Source organism: Acomys minous (genome assembly GCF_964271855.1).
Source record: "Acomys minous genome assembly, chromosome: 15".
NCBI lineage: Eukaryota > Metazoa > Chordata > Mammalia > Rodentia > Muridae > Acomys > Acomys minous.
Window position 1 is genome coordinate 79,810,049 of NC_140497.1, and position 23,277 is coordinate 79,833,325.

Genomic DNA, 23,277 nt, shown 5'->3' on the forward strand with positions numbered 1-23,277 from the left:
AAACCATGGTGGTACCACTAGACACTACAAGGAAATTCTGTTCTGAACTTGGAATTGAGACAAGGGTGTGCGCACCTATGTAGGTGGCTTACTGAACAGAGAAAGATGGAAACTGGGAGATAGTAATTATTTACTAGAGTTAGAACTTTAGTTTCTCAACTTCCCCAGGGCCCAGTTACTGTTGGAAAATCTAGATAATATGGCTAGTTTAAGAAAGTGGCCAGCTCGTAATGGGTCACCAGTAAAAAGTTTTATTAGGAAAGTAGAAACGAGGCATTCCGAAGTCAGCAGAACACTTTTTATGACAGGGGATGGATGGGGCGGCGCGCGGGTGTATGTGTGTGTCTAAGTTTCACATCCCCTTAAAAGTCGGGGACTTAAGGCAGTGAGTGTTTCCCAAGTGCTGGAGAACAAGGAGAGCAAGGAGGAGAAGAGGAAGCGAAAGCCACTCATCTAACCGGTCAACGGTGTGCACCTGGGAAGAAAGCGGTCGGCACCGCAGCCCTTGGTGATGACCGGACCAGGCTCTGCAGAGAATCAGCAGGGCTGTACCTGGGCGGGCTCCGGGCTCCCGGTTTTCCGCCGCCGGCTCCCGACCGCCGCTTCGTCCTCCAGGTCCTCCCGGTGCTCCGCCGGCTGGAGCTCGGCCGGGGTGGGGGCGGCACAGAGGCTCTCTAGGCTGCGGCGGTTCCTTTTGCGGACAGACACCCGCCGGCGGATGCGGGAACCGCTGTCCTCCATGCCTGGGGCCGAGCGTCCCGGCGACCCGGCCGCCCTGGGGTGCAGACCCGAGCTACTGCCACGGCTCTGGGGGCGTAAGCAGGTGCCCAAGTTTCAGTTCTCCATCTCTCCGCAGGGTAGCCTGTGTAACACGTGACTTCCGGCCCGGGGAAACGAGGGAACATAAAGGGTCGCACCGGAACTTTTGCGCAGAATCGCCAGGGCCAGCAGGGGGAAGAGTACCGGAAGGGACGTATCGGGGCTTTTAGGGGAAAGGAAAGGAAAAGGAAGGGCGGAGAACCATGGCAGCTATGGCTGCTGTGTGCAGTGGTGTAGGGAGGAAGAGCTTGACAGCCGTGGCTGTCTGCCTCACGGATCGCGGAACTCGCACGGGTAAAGTGTTCGGCATTGCCTTAGCAGCCGCAGTCGGCTTCCGGTAGTCGATGGCGTCTTTGCTGTTAGCAAAAATGACTGTTTGTATATGACCAGGTTTGAGATGAATAGGAAGCTCCAGTCGCCCTAGATTGGTTTCTTGGAGCTGAAGAGGACTTTGAAGTGTAGTCAAGTCTTAGCTTTTAGTTTTTGTTTCTGTGCTTCTCTGTCAACGACTTGAATCTTTAATTCATTAATTATTTTTGGTTTTTCGACACAGGGTTTCCCTGTGTAGCCTTGGCTGTCCTAGACTCACTTTGTAGACGAGGCTGGCTTCGAATTGACAGCGATCGGCCTGCCTCTGCCTCCCAAGTGCTGGGATTAAAGGCATGCATCACCACACCCAGCTTGAATCTTCTTATTTTAACTTTGGAATGACAGTACCTCTCTGTTGCTTCTGTACGTATTTGCATTACAATCTGGTAACTGTGGAAAGGTGAGAAGTTTTATAGGAGAGGAAATATATAAAAAATATATGTATATATATGAAATATAGATAAGTGTATATAAATATATGTATATATTTATCCAAAGCCTTTGGAATCGCTCGTTTTGAGTCCTCTTGTGTCCCAAATCTAACAAGACGTTAACCTATCATTGAGTACAAATAATATTGCACCTTTATTTATTGCACCACCGTGCGGGTAGGGGGGAGGGGGTGTTTTGGAGCCAGGATCTCACTATTATGTAGTCTTGACTGTTCTGGAACTGGCTTTGTAGACCAAGCTAGCCTTGAACTCACAGAGATCCACCTGCCTCTGCCTACCAAGTGCTGGGATTAAAGGTGTGCACCTCCATGCCGGGCACCACATCTGCTTTTTGATTCATCTAGCCTCTTTAAAGACGTAAATTGGCGCAGGACTTTAATCCCAGCACTCAGGAGGCAGAGGCAGGTGGATCTCTGTGAGTTCGAGGCCAGCCTGATCTATAAACCTGGCCTGAAAACAAACACACAAACCAAACAACCAAAATAAACAGATAACATAAGTCTCTGTTAGATATTCAGTGAGTGAAAGTAATTGTGTCATTGCCATTTCTCTTAAGTTACAGCTCTGTGGAGAAGATGTTGTTCACAGTATAAACAGGTAACCGGCAGTGAGGACCTGGTAAGATTCCTTTTTATTTGTTAAAGAAAACATTATTTTGTTATTAGTGTGCACGTTGGGAGAGGGGAGGTGTGGAAGCCAGTAGAGGCCATTGGATCCCTGGAGCTGGAATTAGAGGTGGTTGTGAGCCTGTGCTTGTGGGTGCTGGGATTCCAACTCCTCCCTCAGTAAGAGCAGCAAGTGCCTTTAGCACAGACATCTGTCCAGCCCTTATATTACTAATTCATTCCTATGAACTAATTCAGCCTAATTTGCTATCTAGAATTCAGTAAGTATGGCTTATTGATTTTGTCACTTGGGTTTTGAAGAGAATTCTCGATTCAGGCTTCTGTCATATCATAAATTTCTTCCTAGATATTAAATATAAGGGTATATAACTGAGAATTTCTAAAAGATAGCTTAGGTAGATAGGATAATTGTAGATAATAGAAATTTGAGATGGCATTATCTTTATCATTTTTGATCTCTTGATAAGAGATCCAAATTAAAATTTTACATTAGGACATTTAATCAGTTGCGTCTAAACTATAGGTGTGTTTTTATGGGCTTAAAGTGTGAGCCTGGATGCCGGCCCAATCACATCACATAAGTGCTCAGAACTGAGAAGGGATACAGGCTCTATCTCAAGTGAATAGAAATTAGACTAAGAAAATTCAGGCAAACTAGACATGGTGGTGGACACATACTAATAGCATTTAGAAAGCTGAGGCAAGAGGATCTATGAGTTGGAGGCCACCCTGAGCTACAGCAGCAACAAAAGTGTCGCTTTTTGGTCTTTTGATGAAAATTAAGTGTGAAAAAAACAACAAAGCAAGGAAATAGGAACCGTTACACACCAAGGAAGTTGTCTAAACAAATGTGTGTCCGTCTCAGTCATCTATTTCATACGTCATACTTTAAAAGAATAAAGGAAATTTACTTTTTCAGGTCATGTGACTAATGAAAATTCTGTATCTCTTCCACAGAAAAATGCACACAGTCTTATTCATTTATCACATTTAAGATTATAGATTTCAGCCAGGTGGTGGTGGTGCACGCCTTTAATCCCAGCACTTGGGAGGCAAAGGCAGATGGGTCTGCCTTTTGAGTTTGAGGCTAGTCTGGTCTGCAAGTTGAATCTAGGATATCCAAGGCTACACAAAGAAATCCTATCTGGAAAAACCAAAAACAAACAAGGAACATATATATATATATATGTGTGTGTGTGTGTGTGTGTGTGTGTGTGTGTGTGTGTGTGTGTGTATGTATATATTTTTTTCCAAATTATTAAAAAAGCTGTAGATGTCTCTGTACTGGTGGCAACTATTCTTACAGTTAGAGGAAGGTACTATGTCAGAAACAGCAAGGAGAGAAAAGCCAGAAGGGCACACGCAGACTTATGCAGTAGTCTATAAAGGAGATACTAGTGAACCTTTTATTGCAGTAAGCCATGGAGCATTATCTATTTATAAAATTAAATAGTGACAAAAACAACTCAGGAAATTTGGGGGTGGGTAAATGACTTAGCACACACACACTTTTAATAAATAAATCTAAAAGAAAGTGAATGATAAAATTATTTATATATATATATATATCAAAGAATTGTCTTGAAATAAATTTTGAATAAACTAAGATGCTTTGGTTATCTGGAATCTAAACACAGCATTTGAGTAAAGAATCCCTTTATCGACTTGCTTATCTTGGACGTCCTTTTCTGCAGAAATGATTCTTCACTGTAGCCTCTGTCACGGGTTAATCCCTCTTTAGCCAGATGGCCACAAAATGAAGTGCTTGTATAAAATACGTACAAATGCAACTGTAGCTTTAACTTTTCTCAGTCTTAACACATTTTCATCATGAGACCTTTTCTATCCTAGCCAATCCTGATGGAAAACCCCTATAAGGAGCCTCTTAAGAAGTGTGTCTTGTGTGAGAAACGTGTAGATTATAAGAATGTACAGGTGAGCCCTGGGTTTTCCTCTGGTCCCCGGCTGGGAGGCTACTCTGTTCATTTTCTCAGAGGGTTATGTCGAAATCATCAGGCTGTATAGGACGGATTCAGCAACTTCATGCTATCAAATCTTGTTACAATTTCCCGTGTTATCTCTTCATTTTAGAGGCCCTTGTTCCCCCTCCTTTCACTATTATTTGGCTTAGTATTTCTTCTTTTTCTCTGTTTCTGCACAGTAGCTAGCTCACTGGGCATTGACAGACATGAGTGCTTTGGGGAAAGCGCCTCTTGTGAAGTTGACCTTTGCAGTTCGCTATCATAGGCTATTGCTTTAAGCAGTATTTCTGCTTAAGCTTTCAGCAAATTGGAAGTAGCAGATTTAGCTGTGTGGTAGTGGTGCCCACCTTTAATCTAAGCACTCGGGAGACAGAGCCAAGCGGATCTCTGAGTTCTAGGCCAGCCTGGTCTACAGAGGGAGTTCAAGGACAGCCAAGGCTACACAGAGAGACTCTGTGAAAAACCATTACACAGCTCGGTGTGGTGGTGCATCCCAATCGCTGTGAGTTTGAGATCAGTCTGGTTTATAGAGTGAGTTCAGGACAGCCAAGGCTACACAGAGAAACCCTGTCTCAGAAAACAGCAACAAAAACAACAACAAAATAAAACAAAACCCAAAAAACCCTGTACACAGAAAAAACAACAGAAAAAATAAGTAATAAATTTGGGGAAAGTGAATGATATTGTTTACATAGTGTAAAATGATAGCTATCTTTGAAGGAGAAAATACAAGAAATTATAAAATTCATAGTGTAGCAGACAATTGTGGGAAGGGCCAAACACAGGGCCTATTATCTAGAAAGTGTTATTAAGGTGTTCATTAAGAATAAATTAGAGGCCAGGCGTGGTGGTACACACTTATAATCCCAGTACTCTGGGAGGCAGAGGCAGTTGGATCTCTGAGTTTGAAGCCAGCCTGGTCTACAAAGAGTCCAGGACAGCCAAGGCTACACTGTCTCCAAAAAAAAAAAAAAAAAAAAAAAAAAAAAGCCCAAAATGGGGGCCTGGAGAGTTATCTCAGAGGTTAAGAGCATTGTCTGTTCTTCCAAAGGCCAGAGTTCAATTCTCCGCAACCACATGATAGCTCACAACCATATATAATGAGATCTGGTGCAGAATACTGTATAAATAAAAATAAATCGTAAAAAAAAGGAATAAGTTAGAGTAAATGCCAAAGTCTCGTGAGAGCCTCCTGCCATGGTGGGGAAACGTTGCTGTAACTGGCCGTGAGCAGCAGTGTTTTAGGTGTCTGTGGGAGTCAGAATTCACAGCATTGAACAGATAAGCCCATTCATGTTACTTGATCACTTAAGTTTTTGACACACTAGATGTTAGCTTTTTAAAAGATACCTTGTTGCTACAAGGTATTTAATTTCATGTTAACTTTATCTGAAACACATTAACCGTTTGTAACTTACACATTATGTAACTTGAAGGTTGTTTATAAAAAATTTTAATTTATACACTCAGGGTTGAATAACAAATGTACTAATATAATTTTTCCTTCCAAATATAACTCTGAAACAGCTCTTGTCCCAGTTTATTTCTCCATTTACCGGATGCATTTACGGAAGACACATAACAGGTACTTTTTTTTTTAATCATAGAGATTTAAGTGTAAATAAGAATCACATTGATCAAGCTGGGTGTGGTGGTGCACGCCTGTAATCCCAGCACTTGGGAGGCAGGGGCATGCGGATCTCTGTGAGTTCTGAGACCAGCTTGGTCTACAGAGTGAGTCCAGGACAGCCAAGGCTACACAGGGAAACCCTGTCTCGAAAAAACAAAACAAAACAGCAAAGAATCACATTGATCAGATCATGCCAAGTCACTATTAAGCCAGCTGCCCTGGGGGTGGGGTGGGTGGGAAAAGAGTGAGGTCCTTATTTGCAGTGCAAGGGGTCATTCATTGCCTTTACTTATACAGGGTAATAACATATAGAAATTTGGCCTTGAGGAAAACTGTATCTTGGATCTAGACAGGTAGCCCAGGAGTTAAAAATACATGCTGTTCTTACAGCGGACTGGAGTCAGCTCCCAGCACCCTCATCAGATGGCTCATTAGCATCTGTAAATCCACTCCAGGGAATACAGCATATCTAGCTTCTGTAGGCATCTGTATTCGACTAAAACTAATAAAACTAAATTTAAATTTATTTTAAAATTACCAATCCTAGACTAAACCTTAGAGTCAGCAGCTAATGGTTATATCCAAACTGAAATTTGTTTTGTTGTTTTGTTTGTTTTTTACTTACATAGGGCCACATGGTTATCATTGAGTTGCAGTAACAGAACTGCAAAGACCAAAGGACCCACAAAAGATTTGCTTTCCTAGTTCTTCACAGGGGGGAAAAAAGCTGTTGTAAATATAGCATTAGCATTTTCTTATGTGTAAGAAAGCACCCCTTCTATTTTCTAGGTCTTTGTGGAAAGAAACAGAGAGAAGTAACAAAAGCCATTAAGAGAGCTCAGAAAATGGGTGAGTACTCCTGCACAACTGAACTGAACTAATTGAGATTTGCCATTGTCTCTGTCAAGAACTTCAATTATCTCTTTACAGGGTTTATGCCAGTTACATACAAGGATCCTGCCTATCTCAAAGACCCTAGAGTTTGTAACATCAGATACCGGGAATAACTTTTATAAAGTTACTGTCAATAAACCTGTAAGTGGTTACATCAGCACTGACTCAATCCAATTTGAGTAGACATGTCTTTTGGCGGGTTAGAAGGGATGTGTCCTCTCCACACCAGTGTTACCTGGACACAGTGCTTCTGCTGGTAGTTGCATTATACACTTGGATGAAAGTGGTACTGTGGTTGTCACAGCTTATTTAAATAGGGCCACTGATTATGGGAGGAGAGGGTTTCCGTTAGAATTCCATCTGAGCCCCGAGTCCATTCTTACCAATGGCTTTAGGGGAATGGTTATAGCAAGGCAGAGTAGTTGAATCCCAGGTGACTGTGGCGTTACTTGGAGTCATTTTGTGTTTTTTGTTTGTGTGTACACATGTGCACTGGGGTTTGGAGGCCAGAGGTTGATATCAGGTATCTTTCTATATACAAAAATTATTATTTGTGTGTACCGCCACGAGGGCACATGTGGAGGTCAGAGGTCCATGTCCAGGCATTGGCTTTTGCCTTTCAACCTGAGTTCTAGTGACGGAACTCGCGTCTCCAGGCTTATCACAAGTATTTCAACCCACAGAGCCGGCTTGCTGGCCCATTCATCTTACATTTTGAGTAAATCTGGAGTTTACTTAGGCTAGACCAGCTAACAAGACCCAGCCTTGTGCAAGGACTCCATGTGCACACCACCGTGTCTGGGTTCAAACAAAACCGTGTGTGCTTGGCACATGTGACAGAGGGCAACTCTTCAGTCACCCAGGCTTGTGCAGCACTTACCCCAAGGCCTCGTGCTTATGGGACACTTGCTGACCAGAGGTGGCTCCTGGGCCCTTGGAGTCATTTCCAACTGTGCCCGACTGAGGGTTTTCTTTGCAGAGATGTGACTGGGATACAGGCCAGGCCCAGCACAATGTAAGATCTGTTGACCCCCAGGACTTTCCTTTCCTGCCCTGTACAGTGCCAATTTGCTTACATCACCCCAGCAATTTGTACAGGGGTGCCCTGGGTATTAGGTGGTCTAAGAACTACCCTGTATAGTTAATGCGTATCAACACTAGATGTAATTACGCCTTATGTAGTGTCTCTAAGAAGCAACAGTGGAAGAAGGGTAGAGTGTGCGTTCATTGCCAACATCCACTCAGTGAAACAGAAGGTACCCTGTGTGCACACTTCATAAAACAGGTTAAAAAAACATCTGCAAGGACAGTTTTCTAAAGGTTTATTTTTATTTATGTTTCCGTGTATGTGTGCCTACATGTGTTCTTGGACAGCACTGGACCCCTAGAGCTACCTAATGTGGTTGTAGGATGCCTAATGTGGGTGCTCGGGAAGTGCTTCAAACACTCATAATTGCTGAGCTCTCTCTTCATTAAGAATCCTAATAACTAGCCAGATGTGGTGGCGCACACTGCAGCACTTGGGGAAGCAGAGGCAGGTGGATCTCTGTGAGTTTCAGGCCAGCCTGGTCTACAAAGCAAGTCCAGGATAGCTGAGGCTACATAGAGAAACTTTGTAACAAAAATACCAAAACCAAGCCCCCCCCCCCAAAATCCTTAATAACTTAGATAAAAATAAGGTTTTACAAACTTTAAGATTTTGTTACATTTATTTATGGGGGTTTCATGTGTATGCCATAGTAAATATACGTGTGGAAGTCAGAAGAACTTATGGGAGTCAGTGCTTTCCGTCCACCATGGGCGTCCCAGATGTCCAAGCAGGTTGCCAGTCTTGATAGCAGAAGCCTGTGCAGCTGAGCCAATTCCCAGGCCCAATTTTATAAACTTCTGTGCTTCTTTCCATGTTGTGAAATGAGGCTAGTTTCTCTTTTCCAACTTGAAGAATGTTCTAGTAAGTTAAAAACAATGCATGTATTTAAGTCTTTCCCTCAACAATTCGAGGGGAAGCTGAAAGTTTGTGGCTTTGAAATAAAAGCATCTGAGCTAGGCATGGCGGCACACACCTTTAATCCCAGCACTTGGGAAGTGGAGGTAGGCAGATATTTGTGAGTTTGAGAACAGCCAGTGCTACACAGAGAGACCCTGGCTCAACTTTCCCCAACTCCCCCGCCCCCCCAAATTTGGACTGTAGCTCAGTGGTAGAGGAGTTGCCTACTACTCACATGGTCCTGGATTAAATCTCCACACCTACACCTACACCTACACACACACACACACACACACACACACACACACACACACACACACACACTATATCTATCTATCTATGGCAAAAAAAAAAAAAAAAAAAAACCAAAAAAAAAAAAAAAACAAACCCAACAAACCTCTAGTTTAAAAAAATGTTTAGATAGAAACAGACAGAGGCCAAGACTTTAGAAGGGGTCATGAGATGGGAGAAAAGAATCTACAAGGGTGAGGAAGGCAGCAGAGCAATGAAATAAAAGGGAATGGAGAATTACTGCAAGCAGAAGGCACAGTGGAGGAGAGGCTGGGACGTGAGGGCAGTTGCAGCTGATCCGAACACGTACACATTTACATAGCATTTACAACATATGAGATATAAATACGAATTTTAAAGATACTTTATAAAATTAACTTACCTACATATTATAAAGAGTTGAACAGTAAAAATACCTTATCCACGCATTATGAACAGCTGAATAGAGTAAAAAGAACTGTTCTATGTATTACTCCAGTAAGCAGAAAGGAAAAATAGAAACAAGTGGCCTGAATCTCAGTAAAAACATCACCTAAAAAGGATCAAAATGTGGGAGAGCGAGGATAGTCAGCATCATCTCCTAGGCTCCCCATCTCTGTGTCCATATCTAGGCTGCTTGAGGAGGCCTTGTCTGGGTGACTGCTGTGGGAATCCCTCACAGCTCTGCTTTCTGTCTCTAGCAGCCGTGGCTTCTTCACAGGCCACTGGTCTTGCATGTCTAGAGCTTTCCGCTTAGTCAGCTGGGCTGCAGGCTCTGGACTAGCTTCAGGGCTGTAAACATACTCCACCATCAAGGTCAGTTTATCCACCACATCAAGGCGGTGGTTAATGTTACACCCACTTTGAGAGGTACGTCTATTTTTCAAAGAAATAACGCAAGAATGAAGAACTTCAGACTCCGGGAAAAAGGTTCGTAAAGCTTGACAAAGAAGAACGTTCTCCTGGGGGTTGGTTTGGACATTCTTCTCTCCTAAAGGAGATGAGAAGAAGCTTAGCACAGGTTTGTTTCACAATCTTTTATTTTTTGGTTTTTCGAGACAGGGTTTCCCTGTGTAGCCCTGGCTGTCCTGGACTTGCTTTGTAGACCAGGCTGGCCTCGAACTTGCAGAGATCCGCCTGCCTCTGCCTCCAGAGTGCTGGGATTAAAGGCATGCGCCACCACTGCCTGGCTTTCACAATCTTTTATAATTAGCTGTGTCAGTAAAATAAAAACAATTCAGACAGACTATTTATGTGTCATGCTATTCATGAGAAAGTCTTTATTAAACAGAGCACAGCCACTATAGTGCGCTGTTCACTGTTGGGGAAGGTTTAAGAACACAGTGCGGTCACTACTTGTAATCCTAGTACACCTGGTCATCGAGTCATCGGAGCCAGAATGCAAATGAGTGGAAACAGTCCCCTGTGCTCAGGAGTTGCTTACCTGCTGCTTTAATCTGTGCTTGCTGTTTTTTTCTAACTTCTTTTAATCGGTTTACATCCATCATTAGTTTCTCTACTTCTCGTTCACTTTGTTCAACTTTTTGGCACACTCTCTTCAAGATAAAATAAGGGCACAGATAAAAACTTGTCAGTATTGTACTAATGAGAATCTAGGCTTACAATATAAAATTCTCAGTAGTACAGAAAGTAAAATAAAATTTGTCTTTCATGTAAACCTTATTTTTATCTCAAATTATTTTTGGAGGACCTTAAGTATTTTATGTTGCTTGGTAGATAATGGCATGCTTTTTGGATGTGTTATCTTTCCATTTATTTGTGGACTTACATACCAGATATTTCATTGATTATAGAGATAAGATAAAATTCATTTTGAAATAATAATAAAAAAAGATATACTGGGCTGAGGATTGAGGTCAGTGATAAAGCACTTACCTAGCATGTGTGAGTACTGGGCTGAGGATTGAGGTCAGTGATAAAGCACTTACCTAGCATGTGTGAGGTGTGGGTTCAAGTCCCAACATGTGCACCCCCAAACAGAACAGATATGCATAGCTGATTTAGGATGTGAAGGCAGGGTTAGCATTTAAAGGTTATCCTTATCTACAAGGGAGTTCAAGGCCAACCTGGGCTACAGAAGGACCTGTGCCATAATATCAAAAATACAAAACTGGATGGGTTGTGGTGGTGTACATCTATAATCTCAGGACTTGGGGAGGCAGAGGCAGCAAATTTTGAGGGGGAAAAAAGGCCTCAGTCAGGCAAGGTGGTGCATGATTCCTATAATCCCTGAATCCCTGTGCTTAGGTGACAGCAGGATTACAGTCAAGGTTATCATCAGGTAAGCTTTCTTAGAATGGTACAACCTGAGGCTCCTCCTGACCAATCGTTCACATCTCCATCTCTCAGGGGTCAGATTCTGTTCAAGTTCTCAATCCCTCCCCTGCATTTTACACTGGCCTAATGACTCTCTCGTACTTGGGCTCTACCTTAGTACTTACAGCGACCTGCACGGAAACAGCAAGACGGACTAATGCTGTAGTGATGGTGGTACTTCTAAATATTTGCTTCCCTCATCACCTTATAAAAAGACTATGGGGGCTGGGCCTGGTGACACATGCCTTTAATTCCAACACTGGGGAGGCAGACACAGAAGAATCTCTGTGAGTTCAAGGCCAACCTGGCCTACATAGAGAGTTCCAGAATAGCCAGGGCTCCATAGTGAGACCATTTTTCAAAAAAAACAAAACAAAACAAAACAAAAACTATAGCAGTGATATAATGAGAGCAAAATTAATTGCATAGCTATCAATCAGAGGTTGTAGTGTCCATTATGGTGGTCAAAGAAATACAATATATACCCATTAAATGTCAATCTTTCTTTTTTAAGATTTATTTTGTGTGCATCAGTGTGTTGCCTGCCTGTCTGTCTGTCTGTCTGTCTGTGTGAGAGTGTCAGATCCCCTGGTACTGGAATTACAGACAGTTGTGAGCTGCCACTATGTTGGTGCTAGGAACTAAACCCAGGTCCTCTGGAAGGGCAGACAGTGCTCTAATGCTGAGCCATCTCTCCAGCCACCCAATGTTATTTTTCTATGAAATAATCCATAGCCGTCTACTGATGTGAGCTCTGAAGTGGTCCCTAAATGCGTCCTGTACCTTTAATTCTTCTTGTATAGCAGCGTACATTTCGTTTATTTTATGTACTTCTTTCAATGATCCATCTTCATTAAAAAACTGAGAACTGTAAAGAAAAATGATGATTTCCTTGGGTAAATATACAGAACTTTTTTTTTTTTAAGCAGACAATTTTAAAAGGAAGTACAGAGAGGTGAAATACTTCAGGTACTTGAGGATTCATTTAACCTTTATTGTCTGTGAATAAGAATCCTACCTGTGTGTGCTCACTGCTCTGCTAAAGCCAGTGGATGTGCAGGAAGCAGATTCTGTCTTATAACCCAGTTGATCAGACATCCCCAGATTGGCAACCACCAAAGGTACCCTGTGAAAAAGCCTGATAAAAGAGTTTACAATAGTTTACAGTGACAGGGCAACACCTACCATCTGAGCAGGCTGCTTTCTTAACAGTATCACCCCCCCCTCCCCATTATTTAGCAGGATAGAATTTTCCCAGATGAGCCATGTTGAAGCAACCCGTTTTTTGTTTTTTACTTTTTACTGTTGTATATGTATGAGCACTTTGCCTGCACATATATGCATGTGCGTCTGTGCACGACTAATGCCACTGGAGGCCAGAAGAGCGTCCCATCTCCCTGAAACTGGAGTTACAGAGGGTGTGAGCTGTCATGTGGCTGCTGGGAACTGAACTGGGGTCCTCTGGAAAAGCAGCCAGTGCTCTTTACTATTGAGCCATCTCTAGCTCATGAAGCAACCAGCTTTTAAAAAATATCACTCAGATGAGGGCAGAGTTTGAGGCTAACTTGGTGTATAGAGCAAGCTGTGGGACAGCCAGGGCTGCAGAGAAGTACCCCATCTTAAAAAACCAAACAAAGTCAAGAGGTACATAGCATAAAAGAGCTGTGTGAAGACAATTTACTAGTTCTTTCACCTAGCCATACACATGTAAAGTAAGGAATTAAAGCTACCCGGGAGGCTGAGAATGGCAAGTTGACAGGCCATGACAGGCAACATAGAAACCTTGAGTCTCTTTTATTTTGGTTTGTTTTTGTTTTTGTTTTTTGGTTTTTTGAGACAGGGTTTCTCTGTGTAGCCTTGGCTGTCCTGGACTCACTTTGTAGACCAGGCTAGCCTTGAACTCACAGTGATCCGCCTGCCGCTGCCTCCCGAGTGCTGGGATTAAAGGTGTGCACTGCCACTGCCTGGCTACTGGGCTTTTATTATAATGTATATGTTTACAGGTTTTTTTTTGTGTTCAGAGGACAAAAGTCAGAAGTTGTTTTTTTTCTTTCCAATGAGGGCTCTGAGGATGGAGCTCAGGTCTTTAGGCTTGTGGGACAAACATTTTCACCAGCTGAGCCTTGTCACTGTCTGTTTTGTTTTGTTGAGTCATGGTTTTAAGTAATCCAACCAGTTTCAAGCTCGGTATAGCTGAGCCTGGCTGAGACCATTAAAGGAGGCGGGGGGGGGGGGGGGGCAGGAAAATAAATTTTGTTGGAGCTGGAGCTCAGCAGTGGAGCTCCTCTTGCCTGCTGGTGTAGGCCCTGCACTGTGTGTGCTCAGCCCACCAGAAGGGCAGAGCAAGTTAAGCATCCCTCGTCCAAAAGCTTGAAATTTGAGATAAGGTCTTATTATGTAACCTAAACTGACCTCAAACTCTCAATTCTCAGTTTCCATTTACTAGGATTATAAGTGTCCACCACCACAGATAGCTTAAAATGAGAAAAGTCCTGAACACTGTCACTGAACACTAATGCAGGAGATTGTGCGTTCAAAGCCAGACAGGCCCCTATGTGGATTTCTTATCCAGCTCTGCTTAACACTGAGGCCAAGTCATCTCAAGGAAACAGCAAAAACAAATGGGCCAACTACCACTTACCCCCTCTGAGGTTTATATAAGGCGTGCTCCAGGCAGTGAGTGGAGCAGCTCTCTGTTGTTATACTTGGCGTCAACAGCAGAAAGACAAGCTCTGGACTTGAAAGACGCTTCTGTAAGTTTCTGTGGAGCAGCCGCTCTCTGAATGTCAGTATCTGATCCGAGTGACGACGGAACTTGTACCAACCCACCACAGTCTGAAGAGAATACAGGAAAGATGAGTGGCCTTGAGCAGTAGTTGCAGTGTACCTAATGGTTCCAGCATGCAGGAAGCTGAGGCAGCAAGACTGCTGTGTAGCCCGGAACACAACAACAAAACTCAACAAAAAAGCCTACCAGTCTGTCTTCCTTTCTCTTACAGGGTCGCTCTGTGTAGCCCTAGATGTCTTGGAACTCATTAGATCAGGCTGCGTCTGCCTCTGCGCTGGGGTTACAGGCATTACCACCTGGTCTATAGAGAGAGTTCCAGGACAGCCAGGGCTACTCAGAGAAACCCTATTTGAAAAACAAAATAAACAAAACACCAAAACTCCTTACTTCCTTGGTTTTTGTTTCTGTGTTTTGGAGCCTGGGTCTCAGGCATCCCAAGCCGGCCTCAAGCTCCGTGGGCAGCCAGGGTGGCCTGACCGCCGCCTCCTGCTGCCACTTCTCCACGACTGCCATTATAGGGTGAGCCGCCATGCTTGCTGTTGTTTTTTAAAAATGTGTCCTAGGAGTGGAACTTCACGATGCTAGATAATACTTTACCAACTGAGCTATACACCCCAGTGCGTATTAATTTAACCACAACAAAACCACTTGCTATCTTGCAATCCTTATCTTGTATCAAAATTTACATGAAAGAAATACCAATGCTGTTGTTCCAATAATAGGTAATCACTCCCTTAAAACACATCATAGCCCATGTAAACATTTCATTTGTTAAAACTTAAGCTGTTTTAATTGCTTTGAAAGGTTTTTGTAATCTGTAGCATGCAAACAAATTCATGACTAACTTTATTAAGCTGTTTTAAACTGGAAAATAATTCTCATTACTGAACACTATATATTTATTTGCACATTAAAGTCAAGAAATTAGAAATGGCTTCTGCATCTGTACTCTCAGCATTTGGAACAAGTGCATTTTCCCACTAAGCCATCTTGCTGATCCCAAATATAATTTTTTTTTAAGTCCCAACTATTTCCTTTTATGACATTTTTACAGGGACTTGTGTATTTGTGTTTATGCATGTGTGTAAGAGGCTCTATCCAAGGGGAGGTCAAAGGACAGCGTAGAGCAGCACTCAGTTTTCTCGTTCCACCAGGTGGTTTCCACAGATTGGGCTCAGGGTGCCAGGCTTGTGCTTTAGTGTTAGGGGACTGAACCCAGGGCCTTATGTACAGCAGGCTGCACCTGAGCAACAGCGGTTTTGTTGCTGTTGTTTTTCCCCAGGTGTCAGGATCTCACTAGGTTGCCTTAAACTTGAAATCCTCCTGTCTTGGCTTCCCACATACCTGGAATTTCATGTATATATCCACTATCTGAAAGAAACATATTATTAAATCTACTTTGATTCTAAAATCAGAGATGTGTGTCACCATCCCAAGTGACCAAAAACTTTCTGAAATCTACTTTTATTCTCAGACACATAAAATTTTGCAGACAAAAACACATACCTCAAAAAAAATTTTAGATTTGGGGGGAACATTTGGAATGTCCAGTAACTTTTATCTGAACACCAAGTAGATGGGAAATTTAAATGTAATTGCTGCCTAAGATACTGTCTCTGCATTTATATAAAATAGTAACTGTGAACCAGGCTCTGTGACATACACCTGAAGTCCAGCTACTTAAATGCAGCTGTCTGAGACCAAAAGACAATTTAATTAATCAGTTAATTCAGCTATGTGAGAATAACAGAAATGGACTACATCCTAGAATAAATCAGACTGGAAAAGGCTGTGGTTAAGCAATAAACCAGAGAACTCAGTGAAGATCATACTAATCAAGGGAACAAACAGTAAGATGAATACTTGTTCCCCAATTTATTTTATATGCACGAGTGTTTTGCCTGCTTGTCTGTGTACTACGTGCATGCATGTAGCCATGGGGGACAGAGGAAGGCATTGCATCCCCTGGGACTGGATTTACATCTGGTTGTGAGCTTCATGTGGCTGCTGGGAACCAAATCCAAGTCCTCTAGAAGAGCAGCCAGTGCTCTTAGCCACTGAGCCTTCTCTCTGTCCCCAAGGTGGAAACTTTCAATGACAGGTTTTGCTTGCAGAGAAACACTGAATTCCTGGGAAGAATAGGTCTTTTCTTACATGCTCTAATGAATGCCATCAATACTGGTTTATGTAAGTACTGCTTACATAGGTTTATGTAAAGTACTGCTTTTAGGATCACAATAGCGTACATAGCACTAACAGAAGAAGCCATACCTTTTTGACATTTGAAAGAATCTTCTTCAGTGCGTGCTCGTTAACTTCACCTGAAGAATTATAAAAGCTAGAAAATCAAAATTAAAGAGATTTCAAGTAAGCTAGAAATTTGAATAATTTTGTTAGCATTTTTAATGTTATTACTCTTAACCCATACTATCCAAGCAAAATGCATATGTATTTGCCTATCACATGAACTTCAATAATAAATAGAGAAAGTTTAAAAATTAACACTTAAATAGTAGAAACATTAGGTTTAAAAACAAAAACAATAACAAATAGAATAGAAAAGATTCCAGGTATGAGTTTGTCTATCACACTTTTAAACTAAAATAGAATAATAAACTTCATTAAGTACAAAAATCAGAAAGTTCATATAGCCAGTTCACAATTTAGTTCACTTACTGATTACTGATAACCTATGACAGAATATATAATGAGTAATGAAGAACATAACAAAAGGATAATTTATTTACTGCTAATTCCAAAAGCAGTATGTTAGTGTATTTGGGAATATTGGAGAGAGGAGGATACATTTGTTTTTGTTTTTGTTTTTAATTAAAAAAAAAGATTTATTTATTTATTATGTATACAGTGCTCTGCCTGCATGTACACCTACAGGCCAGAAGAGGGCACTAGGTCTCATTATAGATGGTTGTGAGCCACTGTGTGGTTGCTGGGAATTGAACTCAGGACCTCTGGAAGAACAGCCAGTGCTCTTAACTTCTGAGCCAGCTTTCTAGCCCAGATAAATTTGGTTTAGTACAGTGGCTTTTGTACTTGGACTGTCTCAGATGTAGAAAGAATAATTCTAAACACTTTAAAGACATTTCGGTCTAGCTTTGCTTTCTCTAAGAGAGACTCCAAGTTCCTTCACTTATGCTGGGTAAGCACTCTACCACTAAACTGTGTGGGTGTGACCATGCGTACGTATGTAGTCAGGTGTACATGCACATAAAATCCAGAGGTCAATGTTGTTTTCCCTGATCACTCGCTACCTCATTTCTTGACAAGGCCTCTCACTGAACTTGAAGTTCACAGGTCTGGCTAGTTGGCTAGCTCTAGGGGTCTCCTTGCCGCCCCTCCCTGCCTCACTCTCTGCCACCAGGGTTACAGATGCATGGAGCTTGTTGGTGGGAATCCAAACTCAGGTCTTCATTCTGGTGTGGCAGGCAGTTTAACAATGGAGCCATCTCCTCAGTCCTAGTCCTTCTCTTTAATATTAAGATGAATAATATTCCTTTTTATAATGCTGAAATACTAAACAAAATCCTATAGGTTTTTATAGAGGTTTTCCCCATGGAAAATTTCAAGTATATACTAGAAATATTTATTTACATGAAACTGACCAACTATATCCTAATTGACAAGGTGCTTAAGTTGAGCACCTATAAATCCAATTGCTAAACAGGTTAAGGCAAGAGGACTTTAAATTCAAGGCCTGCCTAGGCTACAAGAGTGAGTTTAAGGTCAGCCAGTAACTTAGTAAGACAAAGTCTCAAATAAATAAACAAACACCCTGGATGGGATCACAGTTTAGTGGAAGTGTGCTTACCCAGTATAAGTGAAGCCCTCCGCTGAATCTCAGTACCATAAGAAAACAAAAACAAAAACAAAAACTAATTTCAGTCGGGCTGAGGGGTAGCTGGGTTCATGGAGGGACATCTGCTCTGACATTTGTGACTTGGATAAAGACTGAAATTGTGACAGGTCCAGAGACTGATGCCCAGCTTCTGGGGTCAATCCTCAGAGAAGGAAAGGGGGACAGGGATGAAGAAGAGGAAGAAAGAAAAAAAGATTTTACTGCTATATTTCTCTAGCATGGTCCATTTCTAAGCATTTTAACCTGGTGCCTACGGTAGTAAGTACCTCAGGGTACATAACATTGGCTAATAGCATACATGCACAAGAATACTGACTTTATGCCAAGTCTCTATGAAGTTTTATATGGAAACACAATAAGCCAGATTAGTAGCACATGCTTATAATCCAACATTTGAAAGGCTGAGACACAAGAATCTGAAATTTTAGAGCAGCCTGAGCTACATACAAATCCCGTGTTGTCTCAGTTCCCAAAAGTGTACACTGTAAAGAATTTATACTTTAGGGCTAATTTCTAAGCGACTAATAAGTTTTAGGTTTCAATTTCTATTTTCAAGGACCTTCTAGAGTTCTGAGATGAGCAAATCAGTGTATTCAGTTGTAAAGTCTGAGAAGCAAACAGTGCAGAGCTGGTACAGCTGATCTGTACACTTCCTGTTCCTAGTCCAAGCTTTTCTACCACCGCTGCTTTCTACTGTGAATTCTTCCTCTTACTTTTCCCACGGCCCTTTAAAAGTATAGTAACACATTTAGATGAAGGGCTGTGTATTTCTCCCTTGTATTTTGACAACCCTCTTAGTAAATTATAAAACTGAGCATTAATACTTATCTAACGTGGACTTCAAGAGATGCCATCAAAAGTCCACTTAAGTATATCCACCTCTGTTATGTGTGAGGGGAAGTGCCCACGTGATAGGTGGGTAGGAACCCCAGAGGCTGGGGCTGTGGTGGAGCAGAAGCTTGCTCACCATGCCTGAGCTAGCTCTTCAACACCACACACAAGCCATTAAAAAGAAATCTCAGCTCTTCAGTTTTGTCCTACCAGTAAGTCACTGTACTCAACTTTCCTACTTTCCTGTGCTGCAACCCTTATATACAGTTCCTCATTCTGTGGTAACACCGAACCATAAAATTATTTCCATTGCTATTTTTGTAACTATAATGTTACATATCATAATAAATCATTATGTAAACATCTGTTTTCCAAAGGTCTTAGGCAACCCGTGTGAAAGGATCATTCGACCCCTAAGAGGGTCACTGCCCACAGGCTGAGAACCACTGCATTAAGTAGTTCTGTGGTTTCCACTAAATCATGAACTTCTGCTTATTCTGGATTTAACTGTATAGTAACTTTATGAATGAGAGTTATTTCCAGATAGCTCTCATGTCATCTTTACCTTTAACTTAAGAGCTGACAAGGCCCAGACATTTCTGCAACTTAGACACTGCTAAATGGACCTAGTAAGAACTAGCAGGTAGTCCCCCAGAGATACAGATTCAGGTATTGTCCCTTAGTCCAGAAGGCCCCTCAGGAAGTCCTTATGAGGTTTCACAGAGAGCTCCTCATTCAGCAAGCAGATGTGTATGTCCACTGCACAGTAATGGGCTATAGGAAGACAAACTCTGCCTGGTACATGAGTTTAAGAACATAGCAAGCTGTTTTGTCACCCTCTTCCCCATCTTTCTTTATCATGTATGTCCTTTTATACAAGGAGTGTGTGAATGACATTAAGACATTAGTCAAACAGTATATTAACCCCAGACGTTCTGCTACTGTCTGTCAGACTGAGAGAATAAACTTTCACTAGAGAAATACAACACCAAACAGGTTAGACAAAGAAATATAATTGGGCAACAGAGAGAAATGGTTAATAAGCTGAAATCAAAAGATGAGAAAACCAGACTGTTACTGACATATGGGAACATATCAGTCATGAGTTTGTAGTATGCAGCGAGAGGGCTGGGTGTGGAAAGAAACAGCAATCCTCAAAGTAAACTGGTTTTTCATAGGCGGTGGAACCCAACAAAGATAATACAACTAATGAAGAATTACAGATGTGGTTAAGCATGTACTCATGTATCTTGGGTGTTAACAACAAGAAAACCTTTCATGTATAACTGGTAACTAAGACACTGCTAGTTTTTTAAATTATTTAACTTGCAAACAATAAGTTTCATAATGGATGATTTACATTTTTACTAATGCTATTACTCACCTAAAAAGCCGGTAGCAAGGGACATATTTCTGAATGTCTAGGAAAGAAAGGATTTCTAGTTATGAGTGTATTAACTGTTTGCCTACCACCCTGAAGAGCGTTTTATCTCATGCCAGAAGGAGCTTTACTACATGGTGCCTCCTTTACCCTTTAGACACATCCATACGACAAACCACTCTCACTCTTGCAAAGGTGAGTGGGCAAAGAGATACCAAGTCACTCCCCAGAGACGCAGGCCTGAAAGTCCTACCTGGAGTCCGCACCATGTAGTTCCATGAGGACTCCAGGTATACTAACAATTTAAACACACACACACACACACACACACACACACACACACACACACACACACACACGGGTTTGGCAGGAAAGAACCTTGTTGACCAGCTTAACCAACTCAGTTCAGTCCCTGGAACCGACATGACAGGAGGAGAGAACGGCTCCAGCAGTTATGCATGACACATGTACAGTCCGCACAATGATTAAAATGTAAAAATAAATAAAAGTAACAACATTTACGCTGATTACATTCAACATGTCAATTACTAAAACCATAGAGAACTAAGTGACTCACCAATTGTATAAACAACTTTAACATTGTCCATTTGTGAATCAGTAATGCTGTTCTTGGCTTCACCTTTCATTTCACCGAGGAGAAAACCTTCCTATGAGAATAAAAATAAGAAGCAGTATATGAAACATACTGGATAGAGTTACTGTTCTGTCTCCGGATCATATGCTCTTATTATTTTACAGTGTATACAAGTGTGTGCTCCAGGTAGTGCGCACATGGATAACTGGGAACGGCTATGTGGAAGAGACAGTGGAACCGACCTTAAAGGGCAGGGTAATAATTTGGGAGAGGAGAGCTCGAAGCACCTAGCAGTCAAAAGCACAGTAGCTTCAAGTCTGTTTAAGAGACCAGCAGAGCAGTTGTCTGGAAGCATGAGGCCTCTGTGGGCAGCTGTGAAGAATGGATAAAGCCCACCACAAAATATCCCACACTTCTGGGAGTCAGTGGAGGTCTCTAAGCTATGGAGTGACAAAGTGATCAGTGTTTTCAGATTTAAATTATCAAAGATAGAGATTTGGAATTTAATTTTAGCATCTTCTTCCCAAGAGGGCTGTGTACCAGTTTTCTTTTCAAATATGGGCATGCAGCTTTTTTCATTCCAATGAATTAAATTATTCCTTTAGGTGCATTTAAAGACCAAGTGTGCTTGACAGTGAGCGTTCCAAGTCATTAAAATTAGTAAATAATGCTCTGCCCCCATTTCATCAAAATAATCAACCAACCAACCAGAATCCCATAAAGCAACGCCCCACAGTCTTTAACACAGCCAGGCGGGTAAAACTTGTTAACTGCAAGTGTTCTTCCTTTTGATACTCCCAAGGTTAAAAACTACAAGTACCAGTAAAGTCTAAGTACAATTATACAGAAAACAACTCTAAAAAATTTAGCTAGGGAGCTGGAGAAACAATTCAGTGGTTAAGAGCACTGGCTGCTCTTGTAAAGGAACAGGGCTCAGTTCCCAGTAACTCCCACTCGGTACCAGGGGATCTGATGCCCTCTTCTGGCCTCCATGGGCACTGCCCATGTGTGGTCCACAGCTGTTCAAATAGGCAGTATATACACAGATAAAATAAAAATAAATGAATTATTTAAACAAAGAAAAAACTATTGTAAAAATATCTTAGAAACTAGGGTCTAACACCAAGATGTAGTTTACAAGGGCTAGTCCTATAAACTGCAGATCTAAGGGCAGTTAATGTTCACACTAAACATTAAAATAAGTGCCACAAATATACATGTATTTGTTTAAATATGAACTGCTTAAATGTGCATGTCATCCTCCTGTAGTTCAGTATCAGTCCATTGTTACGTGCTGCCCAGGTGTAGCACAACACACAAATGATGTCATTTACTTGTTCTTTGTTAGGTGTTAATCTATACGGTAATTTGACGTAATATACACATAACATACCGACTACAGTCTTTATTGTACAGTTCTTATCATTATGACTATGCTGAAAAGCAACTTTAGGCAACACAGACTTTACACTTAACACTAGGACACAACACTTCACATACATTACTCGACACTGTTCAGTTTGGTACTCTCTGAACTGTATCAGTGAAGTCCCAAAGCGCATTTTAGATGTTTCTAGTTTCATTGTTACTAAGTATCTATTTCCCGACCCCAAAGCCTTACACAAGTTTTAAAAACAAGCTTAAAATGTGTTTACAATTTCACTCAGTGTCTTCGAGAGTAGGCAAAAGCCTTAAAAATGCATTTATACTTCTGATCCTGGACAAATATGCGTTTGTAACTGAAAATAGCACAGGCAGTACCTTACAATGCTAGGTTAGCCCTAGCCCTAACTCACTGGTGAACTCCCTGCCACTGGCAGCCGTGTCTAGCTCGCCTATGCCCGCCTAGAGGATATTAGCCGCGCGCGCGAGCGAGCGCTGCGGGCAGGAAGGGGCGCGGGGATCCCTTGCCAGGACCCGGCAGTGAGGCAGGAAAGCGGCCCGCCTTTCCCCCGCCGAGGCGGAGGCCATCGGGAACTTTCCTTCATACCCGGGCTTGACCAGATAAAAAGGGCCCGGATGAGAGCTGGGGAAGGCGCCCTGGTCCGCGAACCCGCTCGGCGGGCAGGAGCTACGGGCAGAAACGGCAGCCACACGCCTGGCTCACCGTGTCGGAGTCGGTGTTGAGATGCTGGAAGGTGAGCGCACCGAGCACGAAACCAGACAGCACCCCCAGCGTGCTCTCGCCTTCCATACTGCCACCTCCGTCGCTACCGCCACAGCCACTACCGCGGCGCATGACGGGAGGCCCGGAGGGCGGGTGGGGCGGGGTCTGAACGGGGCGGGACTTGCGCCTGCGCACGGTGAGGCACGTGTTCTGGAGGGAGCGCAGGCGCCCTCTATCCTAGAAGGTGCTTCTTCCATTAACTTGGCTGAGAGAACTGCAGCATGCTAGCAAAACCATTAATGGTTAGTTTAAGGTAGCTGATGGTTGTAAAAATA

At 42.3% G+C, this 23,277-nt stretch overlaps 3 protein-coding genes across 12 annotated transcripts in view; 1 reads left to right on the top strand and 2 right to left on the bottom strand.

The window, feature by feature from the left end:
- HELQ (helicase, POLQ like) overlaps positions 1-883 on the bottom strand; it is a 40,896-nt gene extending 40,013 nt beyond the window's left edge. For 3 of the 5 annotated variants that reach the window (XM_084759956.1, XM_084759955.1, XM_084759959.1), the window contains exon 1: positions 553-882. In XM_084759956.1, coding sequence (XP_084616082.1) covers positions 553-741 — 189 coding nt within the window. In that variant the 5' untranslated portion in view covers positions 742-882. Of the gene's footprint in view, positions 1-552 lie in introns of all 5 variants that reach the window. The other 2 variants (XM_084759957.1, XM_084759958.1) reach the window with 1 other exon arrangement.
- Positions 884-955: 72 nt separating this feature from the next.
- MRPS18C (mitochondrial ribosomal protein S18C) lies at positions 956-6,929 on the top strand. 3 transcript variants are annotated; one of them, XM_084759982.1, is made up of 7 exons: positions 978-1,113; positions 1,373-1,551; positions 2,197-2,258; positions 4,118-4,201; positions 5,776-5,833; positions 6,668-6,727; positions 6,809-6,929. In XM_084759982.1, exons 2-7 carry the CDS (start codon positions 1,482-1,484, stop codon positions 6,883-6,885), a joined length of 411 nt encoding a protein of 136 aa, XP_084616108.1. In that variant the 5' UTR covers positions 978-1,113; positions 1,373-1,481; the 3' UTR covers positions 6,886-6,929. The 3 variants fall into 3 exon arrangements, with proteins under 3 accessions (XP_084616107.1, XP_084616106.1, XP_084616108.1); XM_084759981.1 differs by lacking the exon at positions 1,373-1,551 and having other exon boundaries at positions 956-1,113; positions 2,203-2,258; XM_084759980.1 differs by lacking the exon at positions 1,373-1,551 and having other exon boundaries at positions 957-1,113.
- A 1,533-nt stretch (positions 6,930-8,462) lies between these two features.
- Positions 8,463-23,091, bottom strand: ABRAXAS1 (abraxas 1, BRCA1 A complex subunit). 4 transcript variants are annotated; one of them, XR_014775106.1, is made up of 10 exons: positions 22,943-23,091; positions 20,818-20,908; positions 20,244-20,280; positions 16,426-16,492; positions 14,008-14,201; positions 12,385-12,504; positions 12,150-12,234; positions 10,474-10,585; positions 9,433-10,020; positions 8,463-8,720 (listed from the first exon to the last, which is right to left on the bottom strand). XR_014775106.1 is itself a non-coding variant. In XM_084759974.1 (10 exons), exons 1-9 carry the CDS (start codon positions 23,072-23,074, stop codon positions 9,593-9,595), a joined length of 1,266 nt encoding a protein of 421 aa, XP_084616100.1. In that variant the 5' UTR covers positions 23,075-23,091; the 3' UTR covers positions 8,463-8,720; positions 9,583-9,592. The 4 variants fall into 4 exon arrangements, 2 of the variants coding, with proteins under 2 accessions (XP_084616100.1, XP_084616099.1); XR_014775107.1 differs by having other exon boundaries at positions 8,463-9,031; positions 9,068-10,020; XM_084759974.1 differs by having other exon boundaries at positions 9,583-10,020.
- Between the last annotated feature and the right edge of the window lie 186 nt (positions 23,092-23,277).